The sequence below is a fragment of the Hakea prostrata genome, chromosome 1, assembly GCF_041222555.1.
Source record: "Hakea prostrata isolate BN-2017 chromosome 1, UWA_Hpros_2, whole genome shotgun sequence".
NCBI classification, from domain to species: Eukaryota; Viridiplantae; Streptophyta; class Magnoliopsida; order Proteales; family Proteaceae; genus Hakea; species Hakea prostrata.
This window is the reverse complement of record NC_142600.1, coordinates 65772269-65788478: the sequence shown is the minus strand read 5'-3', so window position 1 is coordinate 65788478 and position 16210 is coordinate 65772269. Positions and strand designations below refer to the sequence as shown.

Here is a 16210-nt window from a genome sequence, read left to right as displayed (position 1 = left end):
AAAGAAAGACCCGCATGACCTTTTCAAATTAACCATCTTTCCTAAGCTATACTATGGATGCATACCCCAAGTTAAGTTGCCTTTTGGGGTCTAGATTGTGTGTGGGTCTCTCCTCAGGAAGGAAAAGTTGTTTCTGAGGTCAAGGTGGCTGTTCAGGTGCAACCACTGGAAGGAAACGAAGATCATCAGTCAAACTGTCGAGGCTTGGGTCGAGCCTCGGCTAAGACGTGCTCATCCATCAACAAAGGGTGCTACCTGTTCTCGGCTGAAGTCAAAATTGCTTATTTCAGTTGCAGTGCATAGAGCTAGTGGTCTCCCTACTCATTTGGCTTGATAAATGGTAATCGGGTAGTCTCACTAGTGTATTCATGTTTCTATCTCTTATGCCAAGAGTTAAAGTATAATAAACTTTATTGACAAGTGTAAGAGTCGAAGGGGTAAATTAGAAAAATTAGTAATAATATTTGAGGGTATCTTAAGTATAGGGAGCATCTCGAAGATTCAAATCAGGTTTGCTTGACGGAGAATCAGAGGATGAGGAGGGTAAGTCGAAGAACAGCCCCATGAGGATGGGTTTTGATTGTAAATATAAAAACTTTAAAACCTAAAGTGTACAAAATTTATATTTACGTTTAGATATTAAAAAAACAGGTGTCGCGTTTGCGGCAGTGCGTGAAGGATATCCGCTCTACCGTGAACAAAAATATGGCTGCCTCCTACTAGGGTTGTAATGTATTTAAAGGCCTTTGTCGAATGTGACGACTTTCTTGTAGATTATCATTCATCTTCTTTTTTTTTTTTTTTTTTTGCATAATCCACTTTCATTTATCAAGTCCAAATGATAGAGGATATAAAGAAACAAGACCTAATATCCACTAATTGGTATTCGGCCAAATAGTCCTATTGGGCAAGGACAAGGCCACCCTGTCCAGGGAATAAGCTACGTTGTTCAACTCCCTGGGAAGAAAATAAAAATGACATTGATTGCAACAGTAAGCCAACTCCCTAAATTATCATTCATGGAAGCTACTTACCAGTCTTGACATTCTCATTTTTCTTTTCCTGGTACAAAGCACAGGATCAGAGACCCAAAAAATAGAAACTAAACAGAATTGCTGGAGCAATTTTCTTGATCCACCTAAGGATTTCCTACAAATATGGAGGCACTTCCTAAAAGAACATTCACATACACTAGCAACTCTAATATAAGAATTATCTTAATTAAGTAAAAAATTATCAAACACTAACACTTCAAAAATTCATATCTGATTGACTGTATAATAGAAATACAGAACTTTAATCTAACATTTTATCAAATCTAAAGTGTTTCATATAAAGAAACAACATAACTTCTAAGTCTTTCTATATCTTTGATAAATTTGATACCTATAATATCCCAATTATATTGTTCCCCCCCACCCTCTCAAAAAAAAAAAAAAAAAAAAAAACCTCTTATAGTCTAACCTATTCTTAAATTTGAATTATCTGATATATTAAAAAAAAATGAAGAAGTGATAGATTATCTAACATCAAAATAAAACAAAATATCTTAGACAAACTGAGAATAAAATACATAAGAATATAAAACAACTCAAATTTCATATTATTTTCTTTTCCATAAACAAAAATCAATTTATAAATTAAATTCATATTGTTGACCACAAAAATCTGGGCCATATTAAGGTCATGATCAAGGCCAAAATCAAGGTCATGATTAGGGCCATCAAGAATGGGCAACATGGGCCGAGGGGACAAACACTGATCGTAGGCCACCTTTAGCCTTGATAAAAATATTTTGGCCTTGAAATGTCCTCACAATCTTGAGCCCAAGCCCTATTCGAACTTAGGGAGGGATAGAGCCTCCAAGGGCAAACTTGCATTCCTAACACCTGGTTTTGATCATGTTGGGAGGGATGCAAATAAAGCTACCGGTTGGATGTCAAAGATAAACCTAAGCTAGTTGAGGGCTAGCCCCAAGGAATGATAATTCGTTCATCTCTGCCTGGTCCGCTGCCCATTCAACAGGGCGAAATGGCGAAATCTCGGCGAGATTTCGCTAAGTTTTCGTTGAAATATCGGATTGAAAAATTAAAAATAATAGAAAAGGTAAAACTTTTCTTTATACACGTGAACACTAATCCCATTTACATTAGCTTTCACGCAGCCCAAAACCCTCAATTAATGCCTTGATAGTAGTACCAAGGCACCGTGCGGCGAAACGCCGCCGCCGGGGGCGACACGACTCCCCGCGACACGACATTACCATATGTCGGCGATATATCGCCGACAAGTCGAATATCGCCGAAAGTCGGCGATATATCGCTAAATTGCCATATATAACTGTATTTCATTTGTTTTTCGCCGATTTTTCATTTGTTTTTCGCCGATTTTTCGCTTGTTTTTCACCAAGCTCACCGGGGAGCGGGACCCCCGTGTCCGTCGGCAACAATATGTGAAGCATGAGCCATAGTCAACATAATTGTATAATGAATTGTAAACTTTAGTACATCTCTTTACTAATTGTGTTAGTGTATTTGTGTTCTCTTTGCATATTTACATTAGTTTATATGAATTTTCCAAACTTCCAATTTTGCCCGCATATAGCCGAACATGTGCCAATTATAAACTTTAGGTTAGGTGATGTTTTAGGTCAAAATAACACCCCAAGTGTTTATTGGCCTCAAATTAGGTTACACGCAAATTTCAGTCAAAGACGAATACCCCGGGGTTCGATTTTCATCGAACCCCTACCAAAAGTCGGCGACTTCGGCGAATGCGCCCAGCGCCGGCCGTGGGGGCAACACGGCAACATGGGTCGACATTTCGAACATTGAGTAGTACACAATATACAGTAATACTCTTCAGTCTTCATCCAAGTTATCCAACCATTCACGCAACCCTATCTTCTCTTTGGGGTTGCGTGCATCACCTTGTTTTTTTTTCTCTTTCTCTTCTCTTTCTCTTTCTCTCTTTCTTTCTTCTTCTTCTTTTCCTTTCCGGCGAAAATAGCAGCAACTGGTATGCTCGTCTTCTATTTTCTTCTTTCTCTTTCTTTCTCTTTCTTTCTTTCTTCTTCTTCTTCTTCTTCTTCTTCTCCTTTCCAATGAAAATAGCAGCGGCTTCTATTGTTTTTCTTCTCCTTCAACGATCCAGCAGCGATGAAGATAAAAGGGGTTTTGAAGAAGATAAATAGGACTCCTACGGTCCTACCCACCTCAGACTCTCAGAGCATAGAGTAGTAAAGCTAAGAAGATTGTCAACAAAAGAAAAGAAAAAAGAAAAGGGGTTTTGAAGTTTTGCCGGAAAATCATAGTTTTGCAAGAAAGTCGTTGATTTTCCGGCGAAAATTTGAAAATATCGGTTTCGATGAGTTTTTTATTTCGCCCATTGGCGAACTGGGCGAATTTCAGCTGATATATTATTCCTTGGCTAGCCCAAACCTATTTGGGTAAACCAATGTGGGTTAGGCTTAGCATAACTTAACAAGGTAGAATTTGGGTTTTAGGTATGGGTCCCTAGAATAAGGTTGGATTTAGGCTGCCAGACCCAACTAGACCCACTGGCACCCCTAGTTGAGCATCTGACTGGCTTGACTGAGACTGACTTTCCAGGCCAGATTAAGCTATATATATTAATCAAATAGACATGATAATGGTCTATACGGTTTTTTCTTTTTGGGTAGGATAATGGTCTATACTTGTGACGATAGATGTTTTCTCAAAATCATTAAGGGTCGGAGATAGCTTGCAATCTTCAATGGGTCTTGTTCACACTTGTATAGAGATCACAGGGGAATTACATGGGTGTCTGATCTCATTGATGAGGAGGCTAGAGCATGGAAGGCCGAACTGATTAAATAAACTTTTGATCGAGCGGATGCTGAGGCTATTTTGAAGATAAGATTAAGCATGATTTCTAGGGCTGATAGAAGGATTTGGGGACCAGCTAAAAGTGGAGAATTTTTGGTGAAATCAACATATCACCATCTAATTAACATCAGGGAAAGGGAAAGAGAATTTCGGCCATCATCATCGAGGGGTTCCAACAGAGTTGGGGTGGATGATATGGTTTGGAAAAATATTTGGACATGTCATGCTGCACCAAAAATAAAAAATATGATGTGGAGAGCTTGTGCTAGAGCATTACCTGCTGCGGAAGAAATTTCAAAGAGAATAGATCAGTTTGATCCTTGTTGTAGTAGATGCGGAAAGGTGGAATCGATTGATCATGTTCTTCTAGACTGTGATTTTGCCCGTCGAGTATGGTTTGCTTCTCCCCTGTTGTTCTCTCCTCCAGCTAATCCTTCGATCTGTGAGGCGATTAAGTGTTGGAAGATGATTCTACCTCCTGAGAAACAGCGGTACAAGGAGTTATCGACACTGATCGTATACGTTTGCTAGAGGATTTGGAAAGCTAGGAATGATTTGATTTTTAATGGCTGTGATTGGTCACCGGAGCAGGTTGCCGGAAAGGCAGTCAATGAAGCGGAGGAATTTTCGAGAGCTTTCAAGCATTCCTCTCGGTTGGAGATCATAGATCAGGTTGAGGAGCGTTCGTCGCGTGGGATTTTCTGGGCTTGCCCTCCTTTGGGCTTCCTGAAGATAAATGTTGATGCAGCGTCATGCAGAGATGGTTGCGGCCTTGGCGTTATTTGCAGGGATTCTAGGGGCCAGCCCATTAAAGGGATGGTTATTCCGGCCCAGTTTGACTCGGTTCTGGAAGGTGAACTTATGGCCCTACGAGAGGGCATTTTGCTTGCTATAGAGGAGGGGTATTGCAATGTCCTGGTGGAATCAGATTCGGCAACAACTATCAAATTGGTGATTAAGATGGAACTGATTCCAGTGGACATCCAAAACCTAGTCTGGGATGTGGTGACTCTTGCTTCTCGGCTTCAAAATGTATCATTTCTTCATGTTCTAAGGGAGTGTAATGCAGTAGCTGACTCTCTCACTTGTAAGGCTGTGTTCGTTGTGTGCCGGACTCTTTGGCCTATTTGGATCCTTGGCTTCTTGATCTTTGTAATCTTGATGTCTTGCGTACGTCACGCATGAATATATAGGCCCATTCCTACCCAAAAAAAAAAAAAAAAGTACAGAATTGACCATAAAACACATGTTCGAACAATGTATGAATCTTGTTAGGATTTGAACTAACATATCTTGAAAAGTTCCAGATGCTCAGCCATATTAAGCTAGGGATTTACTTTGAATAGTTATATAAGCAACGCATTTTGCTTTCCATACAAAAGATGTTGGAAAAATTAGTCCCAAAGAGCACAAGGGAAAATGGATGTTAGAACTTTCAGGTGCGTTATTGCGTTGCTTTCCTTAAGACTTTATTCGCCCCCACCACTGTGTGCCAAAAGGGTTCCTGTGAATAGTTTCCCAAGATACAAGAAAGCTCCAATAGAAGTAGTTTTCAGATTTTTGTTACGCAATTAACTAATCTAAACACAAAATATATACAGAGAGGAGAGCTCGTTTTGTTAATCAATGAATCTATACAGATAAGTACCTCCTTGTATAATTATATCCATATACGATTAAATATCTACCATCGAATCTTTCAGCTGCATGATTTGATAGTCCCTATTGGTCGGATGTATCAACTTGGATACCTTTTTAATGGTTAGATTAATGATGCTAATTTGACCGTCTATCTTTCTTGGATTCTGATGGATCTACCTCAATCACCTTGATTGACTATTTGATCAAAATAAGCGGTCCAGATAAGATCTTGCGTGAAGCGATGCAAGCATGGAAAGTGCCAAGTGCACGCCAAAAGCACCTAAACATCCCTATTGCCCACACCGCGTGTGCACTTGGACAGTAAACTGTCCTCGCTCATACATTGCACACACGCAATAGCTTGTCCTTTTTCCTTTTTTTATTAATCATAAGTTGAGATTAATATGTAGCACCAATTAATAAAACATGATATTTGACTCCTCAATATTTGATGTGGGACTAAACATAAATACTTTCTTAATATAGAATTAAAAAAAAAACACTTATTTAATTAAAATGAAACCAAGAAATACATCCATTATATTTAAAAATTACAACAAAATAGAGGAGACAACACATGAAAATGGGGATAAAACAGATCAACCTAGAAAAATAACACTCCTGATTTAAAAAGAAAAAATAAATGAATGAGTAAAAGAATTGCAAAATGCCCTACCAGTGGAGATGTTTTCAAAAATACATGGTCTTCTTCATTCCAGTAGTCTCTTCTATTTCTTTATTGATTTAGTTTTTCTTCTTCTATCAACTGCCTCCTCTGTTCTTCCTACTGACTTCATCCTATTTTGTCACAGCCATAAATGTGGTTTGAGGGATGATAGACAAGCTACTGTACAATAAAATGCTAATGAAGGCTAGCTAACTCACCAATGTGGCCTCTGTTCACATGGTGTACATGAACTACAACAGCAGAGGGTCCAAGTCTCAAATCAAGAAAACTATCTTCACAACCTGAAAGGGTTCATTACTATACCCAAAGACTTAACAGCCATCCCATGAGGCATCTTTGACAAATGAACCTTGCATGAGATGCAGGCACACACAACAGAACATACTGATAGACAAATATTCAGAAAAAAACCAAAAGCATAAACTTGGAAGTGACAGAAAAACAACAATTACTAAGGAGAATGAATGAAACCATAATCCACTCCATGGACATGATAAGTTTAGCCTCCAGAAACTGTTTTCGTTTTCATCGCTTAACATCGTCAAAGCTATAGTTAGCTTTCCCAATGGTTCAGTATGTTTTCACCTTTCATGCTTAACATTGCTAAAGCTACAATAAGCCATTGCAATATGCTTCAGTATGTTAATGGGCAAAGAATGTAAATTAATAATGAAATTTGAAGGCATTTCATTTTGACCTAAAGTTTAGACAATCCCTGAAGGCCTGTAGGCAAAATTCTCCATCATCACCAGGGAATTGTAAGAAACAGGAGAAGCTTAATAGAAGGAATTCAAAAGTTGCAAGATAGCTACATTGGAGATGAGAGTGGTTGAAGGAGAAGGAAAAGAGGAGAAAAAAAATGGTCAATCTTGTTTTATGGAGAATAATCTCCTCCACACTATACAACTATACTAACATATTGTATGGAATAACATAAAGCTCCCTAGGGATGTGAAATTTCTATTTTTTTTAAATACAACATAAGACAAGAAGTAAATAAGCTACCCAAAGTATCCTTATACCCAAAAAATGGGTTTAATACAAGGCCAGGTTGGTGGAAAAAGGATGCTACTGTCAGGTCTATAGGATTGATCATCAAGAGAAACTTTCTCTGGTGGCTAAACACAACTCAGAAAGATTTACCATTGTATCAATTGGATGTGAAGAACACTTTCCTCCTCAGCCAAATATACATGTAGACTCCACCTTTCTTCAAGTTTCCCCTCAGCAAAAGGCAATGTTTGTCTTTTCAAGAAGTTGTCCCAGGAAGATCAACCAATTACAATTCATCTTGCATGCCATCATTTCCTCAAGCATGGCTTGCTTCCACTTTGGGTCGAACATTGCCTTGGTGACAGAGGAGGGATACTACCTGATTGAGGAGATGCATCCACAGAGGACCCTTTGGTAGGCTTCTTTCGCTTTTTTTGTCTCTTGTACACAAGGTGGTAATCCTTCTTATTACAAGAACCACCACCTAAATTATCATCAATATCAACAATGTTCCCTTCTTTAGGTTTTCCAGTATCGAACAGAAACGGATAAGTAAGCAAAAGTGAGAGGAAAGGGATATAGAAAGACTTCATTCCCAGTATTGTCCCCATGAAAAGGATGTTGATTAGGAGTGAATAAAGGTATAGGTTCAAAGAAATTGACATCACTGGAGAGAAGTCGCCTACAGCAAGACTGGTGGTCAAATGCATATCTTTTGATCGAGGAAGAATATCCAGCGAAAAGGGTACAATGCCACTACCCCTTCAAGGATTTTTTAGGTAGCTCGCAGATAAATGATGCAGATTCATCACCAAAATGGGCTTGTTTTCTAAGAAATAAGTTTAGGTTCAGGTTATATACATGTTAGGCTACCTTTTGGCTGCATTCACTAGGACCCAAATACCCAGCAATGGCAGAAGACTCATGAGATAGAAATGCTTTTATTGTTTCATAACTTGGAATCCAGCCATCAGTTTCCAATCAAAATTTAATGGAGTTCCCCATGATAACGAGATCACTCAACCAAAGTTCTGGCCTAATCAGATTATTTTATACTAATTGATTTAATTCCTTAAATCTGGTTGTCCTTATTCTTGTGATTCTGGTATTACATGAGAATCCACAACCTTAATCTCCTAGGCGAGTAGGATCACACAAGCACCACTATACATTCATACACATGAATGTGCTTTGTCAATTGTTTCCAAAAAGGATAATAGACAAGGTTTGTGTGCCTAGTCATCTTCTCTTGTATGATAGAGTTTAATACAGCAAGGGAAGGCCATGCTAACATCCTCCTACCTTTTGTAGGTAAGTGGATCATTTTTCTGGGAGAAATTTATCCAGTTCTCTTGGTAGATATCACATTTCCATGAATTTTTTTATATCTACACCTTCAGGATAATTATCAAACTATTTTGGAAAGGCAAAAGATTCCACAAGGAGTTTGGTGAGCATACCTTGATTATCATCATACCATCCAAGTTCCCTGCACCACTTGGAACTCTATCCCCAACATCAGTCTCTACTGGTTTAGCTTCACCAGTCAAGTGCTCACTAGTAATTGTTGCCCTTCCATGGAAAGCTTCACCATCTACAGCACAGACTGTACCCAATAGAAGTGCTTCCATTACAAAAATGGCCACTTAAAGCACAAATCCAACATTAGTCAAAGACAACTAAGAACCACAAATGAGAGTTACCTCCAGTAGACACGAATATGAAAGGAATATCAATAAGACACTCTGACTACTATCCTAAGGGCTTTTCATCAGCCAATAGCCATTGGAGGCACTCTCACCTCCCCAAGAAAGCATGTTTCTCTTCCAGTTCACGAGGAGACATATATCTATCATTTCACAGTGGATTAATCTACAAAAATTGGGTTGGGACTTCAGGAGTAGATTCTGGGTATCTTGGATCTGCACCTACACAGAGTTGGAATGAGACTTGCTGTCTAACATTACACAGTGAATGAGTCTGCAAAAACTTGGGGTTGAAAAGGATTCAAGATTCTTTGAAACCGTGGGTCTCACTCTACCCTGTAGAGTAGAAAATGTCCTCTAACGTCTTTGATTCTGTATTATTATATTTAATCATTGCTAAAGTGGTTATTCATTAAGGAGAAAGAAGAGTTGATGAAAAAACTAGGTTATTATACCAAAAAAAAATGAACTATAGTTCCTCACTCAAAGGTGGAGAACTCAAAATCTCCATGACAAATTACTGGGAGCTGACCTATTAGGTCCCATTTCTAACATAGAACTATTGCCATTTCAGATTTCAAGTTTACATTTAAACGTAATAATCTACTTTTCATCAACCATCTACTTCATTGCTCATGATCCAAAAACCATATATCTTTTCTGATATCCGACAAAAGGGAGGAATAACTAAAGTTTACTTTTAAAAAGGAAAGGGGGATCCTGTAAAACAGTAGTCACAGTGAAAAGATCTGAATATAGACTTAATTGTATATGATTTATTATGTATAGGCAGAGAACTTGGGCAGCATCACCAGACACCCCAACCCCCAGGTTCAAGCCATTGGCCAACTAATAACAAACAGAGAGTGTCTTGATGCTTTTCAAGTATGTTTACGGGGATAGCTGAGGTCATGATCACAACCAGATCAGTTTTTCTCTTTATTTCCTTTTCCCATTGCTCATTTTTTATTCAAGTGGAAATTCCAGATTCCATAACCATAACCATGACGCTAACTTTTTACTGTAATACTGAATTCTTCCCCATTTTCTCTTAATCTTAGTTCCATGCCTTAAAGACAATTCTAAAAAGAAAAGAAGCTTTTGGGTAGCATATTTTAACAACCAGAATTTTACCATATGATTGGAAGCAATTGGCAAATTATCAATTATCAAAAAAATAGAACTTCAACACAGACCTCACCAGCTCTGACCAACAATTATGAACCCAGTTCTACATTATGCACAGCAACTTAATAATTGATAAATAAAACAACAGAGGAACATCACAGCACCATGTTGCTAGCAACAGGTAACTTTTATTTGTTATTAAAAAAAAAAAAAAAAAAAAAAAAGTGGTTTCTACCATGAAACCATTGATGTTTTATTACAGGTTCTACACGAATATCACCAGTTCTCTCACAATCCAATACTTGAATCACAGTTCAAGGCACATCATGATGAGACATTATTACTACACCAAACTGCTCAAGAAAAATCCAAGAAAATCTTTATTGGTGTAAAATGCATGCATATTGACAATCTTCATTGGTGTACGACGGATGCAGAAGTAAAAGACTCAAAAAGAGTTTCAAGTGATTAGATAAGGAAGGACTTGAGGGACAGGCCTTCATGGTTACATTGAGTTGGTATAAGAAGAGATATTCACTTTGAAGTACAAACTGTTCAGCTTTTTAAAAGCCAAAATAAGACAAGCAACTGAGCCAGAAACAAAATACAGCTCTGAGAACAACTAGAGACATGAATAAAGAGCAAACAGTGACCACAAGCTACTTGAACAAACACAAATAGTAAAAACACATAGGCACACAAGACAATAAGATAGGCAAACAAGGTCATACAACTAAATAGTAATAAAAGCATTTTGAAGCACACAAGTACAAAAGCCAAGAGAAGAAAGAGGAAACAGAGCAAACCAACTACAAGATGAACTCAAAATACAAATTAAAAGCTCCTGAATTCAGGGGGTGAGGGAGGAGAACCAACATGAAAATTAAGCTCCAGGCAAAGCATAATCATTGCAGTGTTACATGTTAAAAGTCAAAACCAGAACCCAGTACATCAGTACATTTCAAATAATCAAAAATCTGCTCACTAATGAGGCAAAGATTTTGACAAGAAATACCACATAATGGCTCCAAAATGACTTGAAACCCTTCTGAACTGGCAATAAAGAAAACCAGCAAGCAAGTTCAGTCCAGGCATCCCAATGAAACACAAACCAAAGCAGATGATAACCAACGAAATATGCATCCAAACTCAACAAATAAGAGTTCCAGATGGTAACACAGAGAAAATGCTTAAACAAGCTATCCAGAAAAGTAACCCCAGATCAAAGCATAAGCAGTGCAGCATTACATATTAAAACTCAAAACCAGCAGAATCCACTTTGTCTTCATAAATGCACTTCAAGTAGTCAAATATCTGCTCGATAATAAGCTAACTATTCCATGAAAGTACCAGAAAATAGAGCATAAATGATGTGAAAATATCCAGAAATGGTGTCCAATGCCTTGGTAACTGAAATCGTGCCTGTAAACTCCAAAGCAATGAAAAAAATCCCCCCAACTTTGCATCTTTTGGATCATAAACAATCATGTTGGATTTCTTACCTTACTCTAGATTATGGATTCCTAAGGGATAATTAAACAAAGTTGTATTTGCAGAGCCGGATCTCAATACCTTTTCCTAGTTCTTTGTGTGGACACGAGATGGGTGTTAGGCCATCAGCACCAATTTTATCAGTATTATTTCTGTTCTCTCCACAGACCATGTACCAACATGGTCTTACAAAAGTGTTCATGGGACCACATTTCTCATAGGTCCATTCTAAAAGAACAAAAGAACAAACTATTTTACCAAACACCTATCCTCCATTCTCGCCAGAAACGTTCACCGAGAATGTTACCGAACGCCTTTTGCAGTTCTCAGTGGTTGAATAGTTTGGTGAGGGCTGCACAACCTTGGCTTACTTGTCGCAAATACTTTCTCCATGCCTAAGACTCTAGGAGGGGCTAGCCAATTTGGCTCTTCAGAAGCACTAGGTTTCACATTCATGTCATCTCCCATCTCCTTAGAATCTGGATCATGATGAAGGCCAAAAGAACACCTTGTACAACACTGTCACAAGCTTATAAGAATCTGTTTCCATGGAGATGCAGCCACTGATTCCTGGTATTATCATGTAGGGCTTAATGAATTGAAATTACTGGGCTAATCATCTCTATCAGCATGACCATCACTTGTGGTTTTTCTATGCTAAAACACATGCAGGTTGGAATTGTGGAGCCAGATAAATGATTGATTCTGCTATTGTTATGGCATCACCCTTGGATGAACACACAGGGAAAAGAGAGGCTATTGATCAGTACACAATATTTAAAGGAGTGAACCTTCTTGAGCTCTAAGGAACTTCAACCGCAAATCTGAGACTATGTTGAAAAATTATGCAGGTTATATAGCCATGGCACTCTTCAAACACCTCCGCTTTTAGTTTAATAACCACACCGATGTTCCCACCTAAATTCATGCAGTGGAGCCATTAGGTTCTTGAATGATACTGTAGTCTAAAATCCAATTCATACAATTAGGGTGTTTGATGAGGTCCATTAGAAAATGACCAATAACCAGTAGGTTGATTTACATACAAGTCCAGAAAAAGCTGCACTTCAAATCCTCAAAGAATAAAATATAACTCTTGTTGTGCCAAACCTAACCTAGGAGTCCAAGTTTTCCCGAACACGAGCTGCAAGTCTCTGTAAAGTCTGATCATCAAAGAAAGGATCTCTCTCTTTAATTTTTGAAACAAACTGCATGGCTTCTTGGTGTTTGTTGGACTTACAATAACCATCAACTATAATCTTGTAGGTTAGCTCATTAGGTCTGCAATCATGTTGTATCATATAGTTGATCACATCATCTATTTCTGAAAATATTCCTCGTCCAGCGTAGCCTGATATAAAGGTATTGTAAGTAACAATGCAGGGCCGAATTCCACTACTCGTCATAACTGTAAATGTTCTCAGTGCTTCCTGCATGAGCCCCTTTCGACAAAACCCTTTGATCACCGTATTAAATGAAACAAGATCTGGCTTCCTACCAACTTTCTGCAGTTCCTTGAGAATTTCTTCTGCTTTCCAACACTCTCCACCTCTTGCATGCATGTCCATCAAGTTGTTATAGGTGATGAGATTTGGTTGCAACCCTGTGTGATGGATCAACTGCAGCATTTCATGAGCCTTGTCATACATCCGGTTTTTCGCATAGACTGAAAGCATGGCATTGAAAAGAACCAAATCAGGTTTGTACCCATTCCTCTGAAACTCTTCAAATGCTTTCTCTGTACCAGTCAGCGATCTACACTTGACATTCGCAAGAATAAGGGTCCTCAAAAGCATCCAACTAGGAAATATCCTACCACCATATATTTCTTTCTCAATTCCCTCTATACCCTGTAGATGCCCTACCTTTGCATGGCAATGGAGCATCAATGAGTAAGAGGTTTCGTTTGGCTTGAATCCTTTGTTCTTCATGTCTAGGATGATAGACTCTGCAGAATTCCAGTCACCTCTCCGAGCCAATGCATTAAGAAGTGCATTGTAGGTTGTGACACATGGAGTAAACCCTAAATTGATCATCTCATTATACATCTTTGATGCATCAATTCCTGCATCACACCGACCATAGGCACTAATCAATGTGTTGAATGTGTCACGGTCAGGCTCAAAACCACAATTCTTCATCTCTCTAAACACCTGGTTCACATGCTTTTGCATACCCTTATTGCCACACATGGCTAGCATGGTGTTCCATGTAACCCGATTCATGACACATCCATTTGACTTCATCTCCCAAAGTAACTCCACCATTTCTTCTGTTCGTGACTTCTTTCCAAGCATTGCTAGGATGGCATTATATGTGCATACATTGGGAACACAACCTGATTCTTTCATCTGTTTGAACAGATTCAAAGCCTTATCCTCCTTCCCAGCTTTCCCATACGCATTGATAAGGGTAGTATAAGTTATAGCGTTTGGCATCATTCCCTTACCAGCCATCGTGTCTATGACAGAAGCTCCTTCTTCATAGAATCCCGCCCTAACATATGCAACCACAAGTTCGTTGTAAGTCACTGAATCAGGTGGGCAGTTGTTTTCCTCCATTTCCTTCAAAATGCTCAAAGCCTCTGAATAATTCCCTGCCTTACCAAACACATGCAACAAAGCATTGTAAGTAAAAGTTCCTGGGACATAACCCTGCGACTTTAGGCTTTCAAAGAACTCTGTTGCTTGCTCCAATAACCCTTCTCTCCCACAAGCAGATAAGACAGTGCTGCAAGTGAACTCGTCAAAATCAAGTCCTTTGCTTTTCATCTCATCCAGGAGTTCTAAAATCTTACTCCAAGAGCGACCCATCTTTCCATACACATCAAGCATGACATTATAGGTGACTAAAGTAAGAGGGAGGCCCTTCTCTTTCATCTGCTTAAACAGGCTGATTGCCTTCCGAAACTTGCCGGTTCGGGAGTAAGCATGCAATATAGTAGTGTAGGCTCTGACGTCGAGTGAGTATTCCTCAACAGGGATTACATCGAACAGCTTCGATGCAATTGCATGCTGAGACTCTCTACCAAGAACCCGGACCATGATTTCAATTGCCTCGTTGTCTAATTTACTGTTTTGATCACTTGAATTCGAAACAAACCATTCAAACAACAAAAGGGCTTTCTCCCAATTGCCCGAAAGCTCCAACCCTTTCAAAAGGCCAATAAGATCGACCTCACCCAATTCGCACTGGACAGAATCGAAAAAATCATTCAAACCCGACAAGGGCTGTTGGACGATAGAGTTTAGAATAAACTTACCCTTTACAGAGAGGAATTCAAGTGCAGTATCATCTGCACTATCCGCTGTGGCTTCTTTGTCAGCAAACTGAAGGACTGGAACTGAAGTGGGTTTCTTGAGATGGGTCCGTGGTCGCGCTTGCGCTTGTTTGGAACCAGATGAGATGTGTAAAGAAGGGAATTTGGTGGAGGTGTTGTGGGGAGAGTTGAGCGTCTTGTGTTTCGAGGTGGAGGTTGGAGGTGAAGAGAGAGTGAGAAGCTGATCGAGGAGAGAGTCAAGAGGGAATGGCGAAGGAGGTGTGGGAGATTTAGGCGGAAGAGGAAGTGTAGTTGGACTGAATTTCATTTTTGGAGCTGGTTTTCCTGCTGGATTCGTAGAGCTGGGGAAGGCAGGCCTATTCGGAAGAGGGAGTCCTTCCATTGGGTTCAGATCTTCAGACTTCGGACTTGGGAGGGAGGAGGAGAGGAACAGTTTTCAGTTTTGATGATTTTCGGATTAGATGAATTTGAAAGAGTGGAACACAGAAAGAGAGAGAGAGAGAGAGAGAGAGAGAGAGAGAGCAAGTAAAATCTAATCTTCCACGGTTGGCCTTTATTCATGTCTTCGGATGGGGTGTTGGCATTTCCGAGGGATTCGATTAACGCTTTTTTAGTTAAAGAAAAGACTACAACTTTTATTGGATAACACGTTTTGGGTGGAGAAGCTCATAGGCTCTGGGTGGAGTGGGGAGGGGAGGGGAGGGGAGGGGGGGAGGGGCAGGGGGCGGTTTGAAAATCTTGGTTGTGTTTGGTTAGGCTATTTTCTATAATCGGCTTCTAGTGAGTCATGATTCCACAAAAAAAAAACCGTTTGATTTCTCGGTGATTCGAAATCTACGTGATTCCATAAAATTGAGTGTGTGAAATCTCCCGGATTTCTAACCCGTTAACCCATGCATATTTTCAGGACCGCAAACCTAGGCCTTGAGTAGACTACAACTGTGGCCCATCCAAGTCGAGGCCGAAGGTTCGGGAGTGGACCCTAGTGATGACTTGACACCTCTTATAGAATTTAAGAGGAGAGAGAAGTTTAGCCATGAAGGTTTTAAAAGACTATATTGGCATGTCCATAAAACGATAATGGAAAATCCAAATGACGAGGTAATTTCACCCATGATTAGATCTTTGAAAGACCTTTCTAGCAAGTCAAAGATCTCTCATTTTGGATTTTGTTTGACCCCTCAACCAGGGCCAGTCGATTAGGCCAGTTGATGGGCCAATCGACCGCCCCCAGCCCAGTTCGGGACAGAATCGGGTTTTACTCTTTAAAACTCAATTTTTTAAGCTCTCTTTCACTCATATTCGCATTTTATATTCCTAGTACGAGGATGAAGCTCAAGGAGGAGGAGAATCCAAGGGAGAGAAAGGTTTCTAACCATTCAGAAGCGTGCCGGCACCCAAATCATTGCGGAAT

At 39.4% G+C, this 16210-nt stretch overlaps 2 protein-coding genes across 2 annotated transcripts; one reads left to right on the top strand and one right to left on the bottom strand.

The window, feature by feature from the left end:
- The first annotated feature begins 4118 nt into the window (after positions 1 to 4118).
- LOC149029454 (uncharacterized) lies at positions 4119 to 5054 on the top strand. The gene is made up of 2 exons (XM_089143400.1): positions 4119 to 4391; positions 4461 to 5054. Exons 1-2 carry the CDS (start codon positions 4119 to 4121, stop codon positions 5052 to 5054), a joined length of 867 nt encoding a protein of 288 aa, XP_088999526.1.
- Positions 5055 to 10230: 5176 nt separating this feature from the next.
- Positions 10231 to 15197, bottom strand: LOC149029453 (Tetratricopeptide repeat (TPR)-like superfamily protein). The gene has a single exon (XM_089141873.1). The coding sequence runs from the start codon at positions 15176 to 15178 to the stop codon at positions 12632 to 12634; it is 2547 nt and encodes an 848-aa protein (XP_088997999.1). The 5' UTR covers positions 15179 to 15197; the 3' UTR covers positions 10231 to 12631.
- Between the last annotated feature and the right edge of the window lie 1013 nt (positions 15198 to 16210).

Coding starts and splice junctions, on each gene's coding strand:
- LOC149029454 (XM_089143400.1), top strand. CDS start 4,119: ATGTGGAGAGCTTGTGCTAGAGCATTACCTGCTGCGGAAGAAATTTCA. Junction 4,392..4,460: donor TATCGACACTGATCGTATAC/GTTTGCTAGAGG, acceptor TCACCGGAGCAG/GTTGCCGGAAAGGCAGTCAA.
- LOC149029453 (XM_089141873.1), bottom strand. CDS start 15,178: ATGGAAGGACTCCCTCTTCCGAATAGGCCTGCCTTCCCCAGCTCTACG.